At 39.7% G+C, this 17,897-nt stretch overlaps 1 protein-coding gene across 1 annotated transcript in view; it reads left to right on the top strand.

Moving 5' to 3' along the window:
• Positions 1–8,509, top strand: part of TRHR (thyrotropin releasing hormone receptor) — a 562,879-nt gene extending 554,370 nt beyond the window's left edge. Inside the window, exon 13 of the mRNA XM_033842840.2 lies at positions 1,167–8,509. Within this exon, the coding sequence (XP_033698731.1) occupies positions 1,167–1,574 (408 nt within the window). The 3' untranslated portion in view covers positions 1,575–8,509. The remainder of the gene's footprint in view (positions 1–1,166) is intronic.
• Positions 8,510–17,897: the final 9,388 nt, after the last annotated feature.

A 17,897-nucleotide genomic window follows, 5' to 3' on the forward strand; every position in this document is an offset into this window, starting at 1 on the left:
AGAAGGCAGTTACTATAGAATAACAGCAAGAGGGGAGCATTACCCCCACGATGTGGGATTCATGGGGAGTTCCTGGGGTGGACAAGATATGGTTAAGGGTAGGACAGAGCCCCAGTATCAGAAGGAGTGCTAAGAGGGGAACGGAAGGTATTCTAACACAGGAGAGCAAGATGGATTCTATTATCAGGATTAAGTACAAGGAGCTGAATTTATAGTAGATACTAATGACAGAGTGAGTATCTAGCTGTGGAATCCTTATTTCTACGCTAAAGAACTTTTAAAAGCCCTGTGTAAAAACAGGATCTCTCTCAATGCCAGAACAAGATAGAGGCTGGGGGAGAGGGCTTTAGGAAAACAGCTGAGAGGTTGGGAAGGATGAAAGAGGAAGTATCAGTTCCTTCTATTTGCAGTAGTTTTCAAGTTCAGAACATCTAGAAAGTCTGGACTGAGGAAGCTGAAATTTGTCAAACTCTGTAAGAGACTATAGATACTAAAAACTTATTTTAAAATATGTAAAGTGTTGCTGTCGAAGGAAAGGTGAGTAAAGATGGAATTAGACCCTAGGTGTCCTAGTGTTCACCGCAGACACTTTTGGTGCCCTGGGTCACATCCTCTGAGACAGACTGTGGTTTCAGCCATGATTTCATGGCTATTGTGGATGGTTCCTGCTTGCTGAGAACACTGCACTACAGGTATCCAATGTCCCCTGACTGTCTCTCCTCTTCTCTGCCTCAAGGTTCTGTCTAAAGCCCCTAGGAGTTTCCAGGTAGGTGAAACTTGGAAGTACCATGCATTTAAAGCCCCTAAGGCACCTCTCAACAAAGGGGAGATGGCAGCCAGTAGATAAATGCCTCAGCTTCCCTGTCTCTGGACAGATGATCCCGAAACACATTACTTGATCCACAGTTGCCCGCAGTGGGAGTTGTCTCAAAAACACACCGTATTTTGGCTTTTCCTCCTCTCTCACACTCTCTTCTATGCCTTTAATCCTGCTTCCTGGGTTCATCTCCCAAATACTGTAAACTGCCTACACTTAAGTCCTTGTCTCAGACTACATCTTGGGAACTAAATGCTGGAGGAGGGCAGAGGCGGAGTCGTTTTATTTTCATGTTTCGGTTCTGTTTTGTTTTAATTTGTGTTTGCTTTGCATTTCTGTTTCTCCACAGGTCACCAAGATGCTGGCAGTTGTTGTCATTCTGTTTGCCCTTTTATGGATGCCCTACAGAACTCTTGTGGTTGTCAACTCATTTCTCTCCAGCCCTTTCCAAGAAAATTGGTTCTTGCTCTTTTGCAGAATTTGCATTTATCTCAACAGTGCCATCAACCCAGTGATTTACAATCTCATGTCCCAGAAATTCCGTGCAGCCTTCAGAAAGCTCTGCAACTGTAAGCAGAAGCCGGTGGAGAAGCCGGCTAACTACAGTGTGGCCCTCAATTACAGCGTCATCAAGGAGTCAGATCATTTCAGCACAGAGCTTGATGACATCACTGTCACTGACACTTACTTGTCTGCCACGAAAGTGTCTTTTGATGACACCTGCTTGGCTTCTGAAATAACCATTAGCCAAAGTTGATTCATGAAGTAGAAGGAAATGGATGATAAAGAAAATGAGAATCTGTGCAGTTATCAACCCAAGAGAGGAAACAGCCAATACTGGTATGAGACGACAGAGCAGATAAAGTCCTCACCAGTGCTCTAACCTGCTGCCCCAAGACACTTTAACCCGTTAGAATGATTCACAGCTTCCTTCTCGTATCAGGAAAATGTATATCATAGAAAAACTGAGCAGATCTGTGGAAGACCCAAATGGTGGAAATTTTCCATTTAATTTGACACTTTATTTTCTGGGGCTGTGAAGTTTAGATAAAATCTAGACATCAGTTTACCTTATTCAAAATAACTTTATCAAATGTATTTTCTCACCCCTCCCAAATTATTTATACATGTGGTAATTTGGCAACATGAAAATTTTTAATGTTTTCATTTAGCATTTCATTTTAATAAAGTACAGTGCTATTTTCATGAATATTTGAAACTACAGGGGAAAATAGAAAAAAAATTTGAGGAGTAAAAATGAGATTTCAGACAAATATATTCACCATATGAAAAAAAAGTCATAATGCTTATAAAATTCTGAGTTGATTTTTATATCTTACAAAGTGTAGATGGTGAGTCACCATTCAACTTTAATGTAAATAGCCAAACCCCAAAATAGCCAAAATTACTCACTGAGAAGACATGTAGATTTGATATTTAGATAAATCCAGCTCTGTACTCTGCAAGGCGTCTAAACGATGGGTGAGACAGGAGAAATATCAAGATTGAATAACTGTGAAGATACATACTAACATATAATTAATATTGAAAAGTAGCCAAGACAAGACCAAGTATTTAAAATAAGGTTTTACTTCTTCCTCTGAGACTTTTCAGGAAGAAAATCCTATTTGAGCATTTGAGAAGAAAATCCTATAAACTACTGAGCCATGTCAAGCAAATCCTTCTAGCTGAATCTAGCTAAAAGTCTGAAACATTCTCAAAAGCTTACTTGCTATTCTAAGTCAGCCAAAGGCTGACTATTACACTTCCAGCTGAAGACTCCCCACTGAGCATGGTAGCCTATGGATTTCAACTTGTCTGCAAGTGTCTTTCCTTCCTGCCTGCTTGTCATTTGTAGGTTCTCTCTCTTTTTTTTTTTTCCAAATGCTTGTGACATTTTGTTTACAGATTCTAAATCAAAGCAATGCAAAATTTTGTTGGCTTTATTTCCAATAGAGCTAAAACTAATTTCATCTCATTATTAATATCTCTTTATAGTTATGACTAAGGCCTGCTCTTCTATTCCAGTGATTATTAGAGAGTTGTGAATGTGAATCTGTCAGGTCCTACTTTAATCCCTTTCAATCGACTCACCTACTAAGATTTGGCCAAGTGTAAAAATCGTCCTTGGTGTCGGTTCAGTAATAACTGACTTTTTTTTTTTTTAACATCTTTATTGGGGGTATAATTGCTTTACCATGGTGTGTTAGTTTCTGCTTTATAACAAAGTGAATCAGTTATACATATACATATGTTCCCATATCTCCTCCCTCTTGCATCTCCCTCCTACCCTCCCTATCCCACCCCTCCAGGCGGTCACAAAGCACCGAGCTGATCTCCCTGTGCTATGCGGCTGCTTCCCACTAGCTATCTACCTTACGTTTGGTAGTGTATATATGTCCATATCTCTCTCTCGCTTTGTCACAGCTCACCCTTCCCCCTCCCCATATCTTCAAGTCCGTTCTCTAGTAGGTCTGTGTCTGACTTTTAATGACTGGGTCAAAAAGGACTGTGTACTTCTAAGTGCCCCATAGACTGGCATTTTCCCTTTCCAGGGTATATACTTATCTTGTGGATTTTTCCCTGAAACCTAATTGCTAATGATAATTACCCACATAAACACCTTCTTTACGAAGAATATATCACTCTATTTTTCAAACTTCAGTTTTTAAATGCTGCTTCATGGAGACTCTGCCACCCAGAACCTCAGTCCCGAACATGCTTTGGTGAAAATTGCCCTCATCTACTCCATGAAAACGTTCTTATCCTGTCACTGTTTCCGTAAACAAATGCAAGCAAACACTTACAGGAAATACACTAAAGGTCTATATGCACGACACTAAGAAAACTATTTTAACTGACTTTTCATCCTGGATTAAATATTAATTTTGGGATCATATAGATAGAGCACTAGAGTGACCCAACCCCAAATCACACATGCACGTATGCAGTTGCATACAAGTACATACACATGGATGTGTAAATTGCTTATCCATGAGGATTGGAATATATTAGATTTTTTTCATTATGGAAAAGAACTGATATCATTGAGCATCTACTCTGTCTCAGGCATGCTGGTAGGTACTTAATCAACATTATCTTCATCACAGTCTCACTACAGCTGTGATTTTCTCATGATAAGACCAGGGATCAGGAATTAATTCCCTAAACTGTATAGATATTAGGGAAAGAAAATAAAGAAATGTCTTTCTTTTTTCTTTTTATAAGCCAGCATGCTGATTAAAATTCTTGTGACCTGATGGCTTAAATAATTTAAAAAATATTCTTTGCAGAGTGGTAATATCAGATGTTGAAAAAAATTATGATTAGTTTTATATGTTATACACAGAGCACAATATACTCTTCCCACCTTTGGAAATTTAATATATGGGCTCAGTTTTTGTTTTAATGTTTAAAAAGTTATTTGCTAATAATCTGTTAGTTTTAGACCACGTGGGAAATTCAAAAGAACACAGTTCATAGCGTTTCAACTCTAAAGCAAATGCCATTATGAAATTAAATGTTCCCATGCAATATCCAATAGATATTTGGGTTTACACAGCAGAAATATAACTTTTTAAGGTATTCTTTATCACACTGTACTAAATCATAAAATATTGCCATAAATAATCAAAAGTTAACAAACCATCAAATGAAAAATAGATTAAAAATTGCTGACGGAGTGATGTTATTAAGGCCTCCCTTAATAAAATTCCTTGAGCTATTTTATTACTTCCAATTTCATTAATTGCTGAGTGTCTTTGGTTAGATCTTGGACCTGAGGTAATTAGGTAAAGGGCACAGATCATGAATAAAACAAGCAGACATAAATTTCCTCTTAAGACTTCTCCATCAGTATTATGAGTTTAGTTCTAGAGCTTCACTCCAACACAAATATTCTAAACGCTAAAGAGAAATGAGAAAAGTGAAAACTCTGTAATCACTCTTAAACAGGCCAAATGCATGGAACAGTACACCTTGACGATATACCCAAACACATGGCTGATTTGTGCTAAACAGCTAGTTAAGTCAAAGAAAACTATAGCCATAAAACTTAGGTTAGTGTAACTAAGTCTTAAATAGATACTTGAATTGTTTCATTTTCAGAAGAATGTGTTGGAGTAATAATGACAGTATGTCATAGTAAAGCTGAGTCCACATGGTTATGGACTTACTCTTAAAGAATAAGAGTTACATCATTCCAAACTACGTTAAATCTATAAACATGAGAGAAAAGATTAACTTTGGGGAGGAAAAGGAGATTTTAAATAGCTTACCCATGGCTCTATGAATTCTATAAATAATATATGCAACATTACTTATGTCTCCCAAGTGCAGCTCACAAAGGGGTTGGACTATTTGATCATGGAGTAAGGGAACTGGATGTGAATGGTGGAACAGCCACAGACAACCAGTCCATCCAGGCTAAAAGGACATTTATTTAAACTATTTGGAGTCACTTGTTCTCCTTGGAAAAAGCAGAGTATGGACATCTCTAGCAATGTGTTTTCTGTTTATCTGTAGTTGTCCATAGCAAATAACCATCAAAACCAAGATTTGGCTGAGCGAATATAAGTTTTTAGAGTAATGCACATGAAGAAGCCTTACAGCACTCTGTAGTAATAAATATATTTTTCTCTCCTTCCCCACCTCCCCTATCAAACTCTTCTCCCTCCGCAAACATGGTTTTCCTCAGAGCAGCCAGTTTTATGTGACTTTATTCAAGACTAAACCTGGACATGAACTATCTTAAGTGTACTCTCAAATATATGTGATATGTATGTGTGTGTGTGTATATATATATATATATATGTATATATATATAGTTGCTCTAAACACTTGTGTGTTTCATAAAATCATGTTCAAATTGTGGAAGAACTGATGCTTCTAAAGTTTCTATTTATCTCCCAATTTTCATGGTGGGGAGTCATGTGTAGAGTTGAGCTGCTCAATGTTTTTTCCCTCACAGATAAGTGGAAGTCTGGCATTTCAGAGCTTCACTGAGAAACCAATAAAAGAATACTCCATATGTGAAAAACGATTGCAGAAATTTAAGAAAATAAAAGGCTCTCCCCATTCTTAAGGATTTCACAATCCAATGAGGAAAAACTAAATCAATATAATATCATCTCAAGATATAACATTTTGGCAATATTTAGAACATGAATTAGAAACAGAAATTGCGGCGAGCCGTTTCTGACCGGCAGAGTAACGAGCCGCCACACGCAAGATTCTTCTCGTATCACACCTTATTGGAGCACAGCTTGGTTGAAGAAAGATGGAAGGAAGACCCCGCAATCCTATAGCAGTCTGCTTATATAGGGATTAAGAACATGTGTCGCTCTGTGATTGGCTTTCGCCGATGGTGCGATTTGTGAGCCAGCATCGGATAGGTCGCTACTTTACGCAAGCGCAGTGGCCACAGGAAGGATGACTCAGCTTATTTCAGCTTCCTGCCGCGTAGCAGTTAGCTGACCGCGCCCTACATCTCCCCCTTTTTTATTTATTAGAACACCAAGCGGAATGTAGCCCGTACAAGTGTTCACCTCATGATGTGCTCACTGTTCGAGGGCAGTTTTCCGTTGGCATGTCTGAGACACCTTCCTGCGTGCAATGCCAACAAGGGCTGCAGGGTGCAAAGGCTGACTCAGAATAATGGCTGATTCCCTATAGAGGTGCAATGGCAACAAGGCCTCTCTGTGCAAGGGCAATCAGGACAATGGCTGACTCCCTATAGAGGTGCAATGGCAACAAGGCCTCTCTGTGCAAGGGCAATCAGGACAATGGATGACTCCCTATAGAGGTGCAATGGCGACAAGGCCTCTCTGTGCAAGGGCAATCAGGACAATGGATGACTCCCTATAGAGGTGCAATGGCAACAAGGCCTCTCTGTGCAAGGGCAATCATTTCGAATTATTCAGGGCGGAGAGCCAGGCTGCGGGAGAATCTCCTTCCTTAATAGCCAGAAGTGCCTGAGTGAGCAGGACCCTATCTCGATGTGCCCTGATGCGCACACGACAGACCAACCAGAGACACAGCATAATCCCAAATACGCAGCAGACTCCAAAGATTCCTACCCCCACCCACTCCCCAAAGAAGGAAAAGGCAGAAGAGAGCCAAGAGGCAAAATCTCCAAAGGCAACGGACTCCAGCCCGGCAGCACTCAGTTGCACAATTTGAATAATCCTTTGTGGAATTCCAACTAATACAAAGACTTCGATTAAGCACAATTTGAATAATCCTTTGTGGAATTCCAACTAATACAAAGACTTCGATTAAGAATCATCAGGAACATCCAGCTCAGCATCTTCTCTGAAGTTTTCTTCAACAATTCTCGTCAGTCTTGATGGCACCCAGATCGGATCTTGATCCTGTGGGGAGACACAAAGAGATCCCCTGGATCGAGTAATAACACGATCCGGGCCCTTCCATTGATTGGACAACACATCTTTCCACATCACTTTGCCATAATTTTTATGGTTTGTTGCCACATGGCGTTCAGCAGAGGTTTCTTTATCATCATTTAAATGTAAAAAATTTATGGTAAATAAGGCAAGTGAAAGTCTCTGTCTAGGGGTACAGTTCTCTGCGATTCCCCCTTTTTGTTTTATTAAGAGTTCTTTAAGCTGATCTGCCTCATTGACAAACCCTGTCGTTCACAATAGGCTTTCATTAGTTTACTAAGTGGTGTATGCCTCTTAATCTTAAACTGCACCACAGAACCATCCTGCCCCGCCACCTTCAAATTAATATGATCGTTGTTCTCAGTCTTGACTCCTTCCTTGGGCTTTTCGTCGGCCATGGCCTTGTGGATTATAGGGCAAGCCTGTAATATGAATCACCTGCATTTTTTGACAAAAAAGAGCAAAGCTTTTGGAATGCCTCTGGGGTTAACCCCAGTCTTTTGGGTAACAACTCTTCACAATATTCCTAGCCAAAGCTCTGGTAATGTTAAATTTTTTTCTTAAGACTGTAGATGACACATGATATAGCTTATGAAACTCTTGAGCCTGTGTCGTAGAGTCTAGCTTGTTAGAGCGCGTGTGGAAATTAAATTAAAAGGACACATCCAAACAGGTTGAGAATCATCACAGCGTTCTAATTGTGCATTTGTAATAGCTTGTTCTACCTTTTGAAGTGCCTGATGGGCTTCTGGGGTCAATTGGCTTGGGGAATTAAGATCAGGCTCCTAAAAAATTTCCCTCGGGAGCAAGAAACAATCCCCCATTCCCTAAATATTTAATCAAAACGCCTAAGGCCTGTTCAAGCAACTCCATACAAGAGGCTTTATCTCGACTATTCAAAGGAATAGAAAAGACGCCATTTCCCTAATTTTTTCTTAATTATTCCAGGGTGACTAGGAGGGTTCTAAATGCCCTAATTGTAACTGCTCATCCACTAGTTTGGATGCCGCCTCCAGCTTTTCCTTTGACAAAGGCCACTGAGGTACCCACACAGGTGTTGTGGTCCTCCATGTAATCATAAACTCAGTGACCCTTGAGAAAAACCCAAGCCTCGGCGGTTTAAATTTCCGCGGGCTCCTATAGGGGCGGTCATGCCTTATAACTTACGTCTTATCCCTCTATTAGATATCAGGTTGAAACAAATATAATTCCTTAAACTCATCTAGGATTAGATATAATCCTGGCACTGTTTCTTGCTTTTCCTTTTGTTTTTTTTTTTTTTTTTTTTTTTTTCATATTTTCAGGCCTGTCTACCGTAGTCCCTGTTTGTTCATTCTCTGATACGCTATCTTGACTGGACTACTCACCGACGGTTCACTCCGTGTGTCGAGTTCTGAATCGGTCCTCCATGCAGGGCGCGAAGTTCCCGGGTTTCGGCACCACTTGCGGCGAGCCGTTTCTGACCGGCAGAATAACGAGCCGCCACACGCAAGATTCTTCTCGTATCACACCTTATTGGAGCACAGCTTGGTTGAAGAAAGATGGAAGGAAGACCCCGCAATCCTATAGCAGTCTGCTTATATAGGGATTAAGAACATGTGTCGCTCTGTGATTGGCTTTCGCCGATGGTGCGATTTGTGAGCCAGCATCGGATAGGTCGCTACTTTACGCAAGCGCAGTGGCCACAGGAAGGATGACTCAGCTTATTTCAGCTTCCTGCCGCGTAGCAGTTAGCTGACCGCGCCCTACAAGAAATGTTTTAAAGAAGCAATTAAGATCGTTCATGTATTATGATTCTATTTTATGAACTATAATTAGAAATATTGATTAATTTTTAACTTCATTGATCACACGGGGGAGAAAGGTCAGATACAGCCCTGTAATATTTTGTTTTTATGTTTAGTCTGTAATCTCAAGTCACTCAGCAGAAAAGCTCATTTACGAGAGTGCCCACTGGGGAATAGTTTTGTTTCTGAGACGGTTAGAACCAAATGGACTACGCTGATATAAACTAAATCTATATGGTTCTGATTTTAATATTCGAGTAATCTCTGTGAAAAGAATTGCCAAGAACGTTTGTAGACAGTGTTGTCAGGCTTGTTTACATTATTCTAAACCAAGTACATTTATGGCAAATCCAACATGAGGTGATTGGTTTATATTTTAGAGATTACGTCTGGAAAAATTAAGCTGGATGAAATAGTTCAGCTGGGACAGCACATTGTCCGAACTGTCAAATCTGGATCGCAAGAGAACAAAAGACAGTTTTATGGCCAATAAACAGCAAATCCACACAATGATCACCTGTATATCCTCGTGGAGGAGCATCTGGGTCAAGTCCGTACTACAGGCTCTCAACTGAAATAATGGAAATAAAAGCATTTTGAATGTTATACAAGTTAAAAGGATGGGATTAAAAACAATGGAGTTGGCTAGAGTTCCTGCAACTTATTGAGCCTCTAAGCAACACCCATAAGTGAATATTTCATTCCTCACAGAATAATGGACTTAATTTTTGTGCATATGGTCGTTCTCTGACTTGTAAGAAAGAGAGAATGAACTTTCTCAAGAATGTTATGAACTGATATTGATAAAGATGGAGACTTTCCAGAACAGAAAAATAAACACAACATGGCAGTAGAATAAGATTGAACTTAACCACAGGTCTGAATTTAGAAGACAATTAAGAACATTTTCTGTATTCCTGAAATGGCACAAAATGCCCCAGTAAGGAGGCTAAATGTTTACACCTTAGCCAAGAATAATAAATCACTCCCACTTTAATATACGTAAGAATTATCTGGAAGCTTATCTTTTTTTTTTTTTTTTTTTTTTGCGTGGGCCTCTCACTGTTGTGGCCTCTCCCGGACCGGGGCACGAACCCATCCCCTGCATCGGCAGGTGAACTCTCAACCACTGCGCCACCATGGAAGCCCTGGAAGCTTATCTTAAAATGCACTTTATTTGACGTTGCCCCAAGATTCTTATTAGGTAATTTTGATCCCTGGAGTCCTCTGACCATACCTTGAAAACCACTGAGTCATAGCCCCCAATGTAGACCTTCAAGGCTCTTTACTATCATAATTCTTAATAAACAAACTACATGAAAAACTCCTTGAGAGTAAGTCTATTTCATCTTTGTATTCCACAAATTATCTAAACTTGGATGATGTCCCTAAGTATCTGGTAAATGTATGAATAAATCAATGAATTGCAAGCTAATATATTTTTTAATTTTCTGCTAATGTCCAATTTGCCTCTAAATCTTTCTACACAATAAGATAACTAGTTCTATCTGGTTTTTATTTTTCTAAACAGTTCTCCCAGCTCAGTGAAAGGCACTACATTAAGTGTGCTAGATGAGGGTCAGAACAATTCCTTACATATGTGTAGTGCTTGACAATTTCAATAGCACTTCCACATCCTAATTTAATAATTCAAGACTAATGCATTGCCTCTGCCCTCAAGGAGATTACAATCTCGTGATAACATATTAACACAGAAACATAAGAAATACAGAATGCATAACTGGAAGCCAAATTGTGTGATTTCAGACTACAAACAATTGAACTCTTCAGAGGTAAAGGGACATCTTTGGTGCCTGGAGTCATTAAGGATAACGTTGTCAAGAACACAGGACTTCTTTCAAGGATACGTTTGATTTAGATAAAGAAAAGACAATACATGTGGGAGAAATAAGACGAGTGAGGTCAGGGAGGTACAAATAAACATTAGAGCAAGGCTCTGGACATTATGGATACGGGTCCAAAGTATGTCCATTTCATGAGAGATTAAGGAAGGCAGCTAGTCCTTTAATATTTGCCACCACCAATAAAACTCCAAGTAAAGAAAAAGTAAAGGAAGTCAAGAACCTACCTGTGCTTGTATTTGGTGAGGAAATATTCACCCATACACTGGAATATAGAGTTAAAAAGCATATAGGTCAGCTATATTTACTTTCTAAATATTTCATTTATTATGTATAGAAAATATAGTACACTATGTGTCTTATAAGCATTATAATTCCAAAAGTACTCTTATAGTCTTAATTTTCGAAGTGGAAAATATGTGTATATATACATATACATGTATATCTTTGTTTCTATATCTTATCATCACCGTATATTTTAAAGTATTTATACCTGTGTATATTATCCAGGGGTCCTTAACAACCCTGGATTTATCCAATTATGTTAACCATAGAAATCAGAGCTAGCTCAGGGACCTAGGCCTTTCATGAACTTAAGCTTTAAGATTAACTTTGTATTGAAAAGCGAGTAGTGATTAGTTTCAGATTACTTGCGACACCGTGGACTTGCATGTTGCTTTTGATGTGCTCCTGAATGCGTTGGCTTCCTTCTATCAGTTTTAGAAAGTTGTATGCTGACTCATTTCATCACTTGGGAATTAATCACTGTGTCCTTGTGGGACAAGGACTCTTCTTTAAGAAAGTACAGTATCATGTGCTCTGCTGTGGGAAACTGTCTGTACCAATATGTGTATTGTGAGCAATAAAGCATCAAACTGAAAGAACTGGCTCTTTAGTTTCCTTTGTCTTCCAAATTATTTCATTTTGGTGCAACTTGACTCTTAACCACTTGGTCAGAAGAACATCATTTTAATCCAGTGGCACCCAACATGTACCAGTGTGGTTTTTTGAGATGATTATAAGTAACACAGAGATAGACGTTTTCCATTTCAATAGTCATTTTAATGTGTATTGGAGCAAATATGACTAGCTCATCAAATTCACGATGTCAATGATGTTAATGAGTTCGCTTGATGTTGATATTAGGTAAGACGAAAAATCATGAGGTTTAAACAAGTGGCTGAAGTGTGGACAGCACTGAAGTAATTGTTTCAGGTGTCTGTCCCTTTTTGAACAATAGCAAAGTAAACCCAGATACTTGTGTGTATCATTGAAAAGCAGATTGCTCCATTACCTTTGTAGTTCCAAGTAATCTCCAACTTACCTGGAATAAGCAAGGCAAAAATACGTGGACTGTAAAGTTCAGCTCTTGTAGAAGTGGATTTGGCTTATTCCTGGGGCCACTGCTCTAGTATACAGACTCTATTTGATAAAGTTCATCTTGCCATGTAAAAGAAAATGCCTGCTTAAGTAAATCTCAAACTTTGCTGGAATGACCTTATTCTTTCATACTTGGAGAACATGAGAAAAATAAAAAATAACATTTGAAGCACTGCAGCATTGAGTGAACAACAGTGGATTCTTTGAATCCTCTTTATTCAAGAATAAAACAACCTTGCCACCACTAACCCTATTTATCTTCCAAAACATTTGTTCTTATATCATGATGGGTAGCACCTTCAGCAATGTCACTTTTCCTCAGCCCCCATCCCAGGTCATTAGTTTAGTGGGGTTTTACCAAATAGCATATTCCTCTTTCCCAAATCTCCTAAAAATGCTATAAAAATCAATGAAGACACGTTTTCATGCACCATGGTCAGTAAAGTGCAACAACTAGCACACTACCTGGCACATAATGGACCCACCAAAAGTATCTGTTAATGGATGTGAATGAATATGTTTAGCAAATGTTTAAATTTAATGGACAGAAAGCATTTTATGCCACAGATAACTACTAAGAGTATAAGTTGCATGTGGACACTGAAAGTCTTAGATCTCCTCAGTCTCAAATACCATCCACTTATTTATACTAACCTTAAACTATGTTCAGCTTCATGATTTAATATTGTTTCCTCTGACATAAAAATCCACCAGGGAATTCCCTGGAGGTCCAGTGGTTAGGACTCTGAGCCTCCAATGCCATGGACCCTGGTTCGATCCCTGGTCAGGGAACTAGGATCCTGCAAGTTGTGCGGTGCTGTCAAAAAATTAAGAAATAAAAATAAATAAATAAAATAAGATAAAAATCCACCAAATGTGATCACTCCATCCACTCCACAAAACTGTGACCTCTGCTGATAGATTTGTTATAAAAGGTGAGATAATATTAGGTGAATCTATGCAAATCAACCAGTGGTAGCAGCCACCTGTGGAGACTTGCATCACGTCTCCTCTTTGGCTTCCGTGATTTCAGCACAGCTGTGGTGGACAGTTCCATGCACATTTCTTCCCTCGCAGCTCCAGCAAACCGAGGTGACTGCTTTTCTGCCTCACAACTTTCTTCAAAGCTGTGGGAAGCCACTCGGCTTGAGCATAGACTTCAAGGGAGTTAATGTCCTTGGGTGATTCTGGATCTCATAGGGAAACATTCTAGGTCATACTTAGATGTTTCTATCTCCATTTTACAAATGCAATGATTATATGCTGAGTTAAATACTTATAAATTACATAAGAGAAATTGAGAAGAAAAAAGATGAATTGAAATGACAGGATCCTTTATGGTAGTATAGAGTAGTATAGAGAAACAACTTTTTTTTTCTGTGATTCATAAATTTTGTGCTATATTAGAAGTTATTAAATTCTGAAAGAACTTCTTTCAATAAATCCAACACAATATGATACTTGGAAAAGTTATTTTCATTAATCCTTGTTTTATTTCCTTTTAGTTGTTGTTATTATATTTCTTCCCTTCGACTGTTGGGATACTGTCTAAAGATGTTTCTGTACACATCTGTCCAGTCATAGCTAATAGTACTAAGAAGCTAAACAAACAAACAAGTATTTTAATTGTTGCTATTGTCACCTCTTTTTCAGGTTTTTTTTTTTCAGTTTAAGAGTTAGTCTTTCTTAGACCTTGGAAATTGCCACAACCATGTCACCTGCCATAATAGCTGAAGACATAAGACGTGATTTTCAAGGTCTGGAGTGTGAGGTAAAAGTTGAAACACTGTTTTAATCAACAATGATGGAGTTTCTCTGAGGGTACCTTGGCAATGGCAGAGTCATTAGAAACTCCTTGAAGTCAACTAGTGTCCATTTTATAATACCTGTGAAGTCATGTAGTAGATGAATGATATATTTTAGTCAACGTATGGTTATATGGATGAAACGAAGAAGGCTGTCTATGGTCAGTTTGGTTTTTTAATTATTTTATGCTTCTCTATATTCTGTAATCTGGCAGTGTGTTTGTGTGTATTTGGGGTTAGGATGGGGCTTTTCTGGTTTATACTACTATATAACAAATACGAAGCTAACTGATTCAAGTGAGAGACATTCAAAGAGCTCCTTGCAAAAATAATCCCTGCACTTGAATTATGGTTTGACAGTTATGAGCTTTGCTAGTGGTTTTGTTAAGAAGGTTTGCCTAATTTTGCCATTTGACTAATTTAAAAAACTATCTTAATACATTAAGACAGTGAGGGATGAAAACCAGTGGACAAAAGCGCCAGCCTCTCATCTTCTGGTGGAAGATGCTCATCTTTCTGAGCATCTTCAAAAGGTTCTTTAGAAGGTCTTCAGCCTGACCAGCCCCCAGTTTCCATATTGGTAACCCGCTCAAGCCAAATGGTGAACTACAGCTTCTTTCAAATTGAGCATTTGCTAAGTTTACCCACATTTCATATTGTTCTCCTAGGTTATACCTCACACTGTACTTCTGCTCACTGATCGGAAATGGCAATGGATACGATGAGTACGAATTGCTGTCCTTTAATTTCTTATATCAGTTACATGTGTTTGGGATTTTATAAAAATTAATATGACCATGTCTTATTACTGGTATGACATAATCAATAGAGTGGCACTTAGGAGACCCAAAGAGATTGGAACCCAGCACTAAAACTGCTTCCTGCATTTAGCAGGCACTGTGAGAAGGAAGTTGAGGTGAGGGTCCATCCATCTGTGGAAACAGAGAGGGAGTCCAGTCTATTAGGAAAAATGGCATCTACATAATTCAATTTAAGGCAACAAATGGGTAGTGAGCATCTACAACGTGCCAACACCATGACTGGTAGCATACATCTTACAGTACATATACTTGATACTGGGAAGTTCATCATAATTGTTTATTGACTTAGACAAGGAGAGCACTTGAAAGAAATTAATGATATTCAGAGATCTAACTGGACAAATATCAATGTAAATAATCAGAGCCATGCTGAAGTGTGGGTGACTTGGTGCTGTGTGGAGCAGTACAGTCACGAGCTGTAAGTGTTTACATAGACCCAGCTGAAGTCACAACTTCTTTGAGAGCCTGGAATGAGACTGAGCTTTCAAAGTGAGGTCAAGTGACCCCAGCCCTACAAAGGAGACTGAAGAGACTCAAAGACCAGGCAGACCTGACCAACATTAAGCTCCTATGTTCTCACTTGAACATTGTGATTACTATTCACATGAAGGGGAATTTCAGTGTCTTTTCAGGAATGGGATGAGCAGAAACACATGCTGCCCCAACTGTTGATTGTGTATTTCCCAGAGCAAAGCAGGCACATGTCTGAAGAATTTGATCATCAATGTTTTAAATATTTTAAATACAAGTGTTTATTGGGAAGAGAAAGAACCTCTTAGTTACGGGTTTTAAAATTCTGATTAACCACCAAAGTAGGAATGAAAAATGTCCCAGAAACCAATAAAAATTATTAAAATCTTGTGTATGTGTTTGTGTGTGTGTGTGTGTGTGTGTGTGTGTGTGTGTGTATTATTATAAAAAAATCTATCCCAAGTAACAGGACAGATTTTAATTTGGGATCACAAGTAGTGACCCATACAGTTTATAACAGAATAACTGAAAGGATTATTTTGTTTTAGGACATTTTATATGCTGAGGCTTATATAGAGTTTTTAAAAGAAAAAAAAATGTTTTGATCATTATGGTAATGGAGAATAATCCAGGCCTCCAGGGAAGTCCCCCCAGCTGTTGTTTTGAAATCCTATAGACTCTGCACTGAGATCGCAAAGCATTCTACCCAACAAACCTAGAACGGCTGGATTTGTTCAGTGCATTCCGAGGAAAGTCACAGAGGCTACACTCTACTTCCTCACAACCTGTAAACATTAACTGATAGATTCCCGTAATTCAATTTTATGGTGAAAACCTGCATTTTTCTCTCCATGTTTTAGAGACCATCCAATTATTCATTCCCTTCTTTCACAGTGATCTCAGGAGAGAGTGAGGTCTAAATCTTCACCTGCAGGTAAATACAAACTTTCATTAGCAAATGAAGAATGCAAACCAGAAGTTTAATTTTGGTTTGTACATGCAAATCTCAGCCTCAATAAGACCAGAGTCAAATAAGCATCCTTTAAATGGAATCCTGGAAGTCAATTTCCCTCTTTGCATCTTACTTCTCCTGGAGAAATTTCCCCAGCAATTAAAGGTCTTAAATTCATGGAGAGTGACTGTTACACTGATGAAACCACACACGGAAAATTGGGAGACACATGGCAGCATCAAGCCGTGTAATTAAGCAAATTGTCTTTATGCTTTTCTATGAATATGAATGAATGACTAAATGACTGCGCAGCACGGCCTCTTCATTACCGCGAGAGCAGAGGCAGGGGAAGCACCTGGGTCTCCAGGAGCTCTAAGGAGGGCTAGAAGGACTAATAGAATCAGAAGCCAGTGCCTCTCAAAATGTAGGGTCCAGATGCTTACCAACAGAAGATAAAAATAAATGAAACTTGCAGCTCAGGTGCAGTCGCTGAAACATTAGCCTGGGGCAAAAAGGAAGTAAAGTAGAATATCAAATATCATCGCTAAAGGGCACCTCGGGAAAGAGTGGGATCTGTGCTCTGAAGGTGGGTGTATGGTCAGGCCACTCAACATGGCTGTTCTCTTGCTCTCTGTAATCCCCTTCTCGACCAGTGCCTGCTTCACCTAAGCCCTAGGCACTTGACTGACTTGCCTAGTACTTGCCCCAGGCCCCAGCTGGTGATTGTTCTCATCAAAGGGGCCGGAAGGGGCGTACCCCTCTGCTGGTTTCCCTGGTAACTAATGAGCCCACCTGCTGTCAATTCCCCCTATAACTAGCAATCTTCGGCGAAGAACGCCAAGAACGCCGCCATGTCCTGTCCGCGGTCAGCTGCACACGGTGGGGGTGTCGCTCCAGGACCTTGCTTCAGACACGTAAGTTTCCCCCACGCATTAAACCACTGATGTCTCTGTTGCTGGTTCCAGGCCCCTTCTTGGGTCTTAAAGCTGGGCAAGTACAGGCCTTGCAGGGCCGGTGGGTGCAGCCCAATGGCGGGTTTTCCCTAAGTTTTCAACTACCCGGCCTCAGCACTGCTCTTCAGCCTTCCCATAACTCCTGCCTTACTCAGAACAATTTAAAACCCTCGTGTGGTCACAGAGAGCTGGGCTGGGGCAAGCTGTCAGTTCCAAAAAAGGCTGAGGAAGAAAGCAGAGAACCGTGGACTGGGCTCCCTGAAGCACCCCAGTGCCTGGCTGGCGGAATCGGAGCAAGGCCTTGGTCAGGAGTCACCTGGGGGGAGAGCAGAGGAAACACGAAAAGCTGAGGAAGTAGATGTGGGAGGCTAATAGGGCCCAACAGGACACAGCAAGGAAACGGTCAAAGAAGAGGAATGAGGGTCCATTACGCGGGTAGCGTTTGCCCTGAAAAGGAGCAGCTATGTGGTTCTGGCTCGTAATCTCTCTGGTAGACTTAGTGACACGTTCCACAATAGTCCCCATATTCATTTACAGTGATTCTGGATTTCCCCAAGGTCAGTTTGAACAGTTTTTTTAAAATGTTACCAGGAACGTTTAAACTTATGCATTTGGTGTTGTGAGGAAATATTTATAGAAGAGAAA

Source organism: Tursiops truncatus, chromosome 17 (genome assembly GCF_011762595.2).
Source record: "Tursiops truncatus isolate mTurTru1 chromosome 17, mTurTru1.mat.Y, whole genome shotgun sequence".
Taxonomy (NCBI): Eukaryota; Metazoa; Chordata; class Mammalia; order Artiodactyla; family Delphinidae; genus Tursiops; species Tursiops truncatus.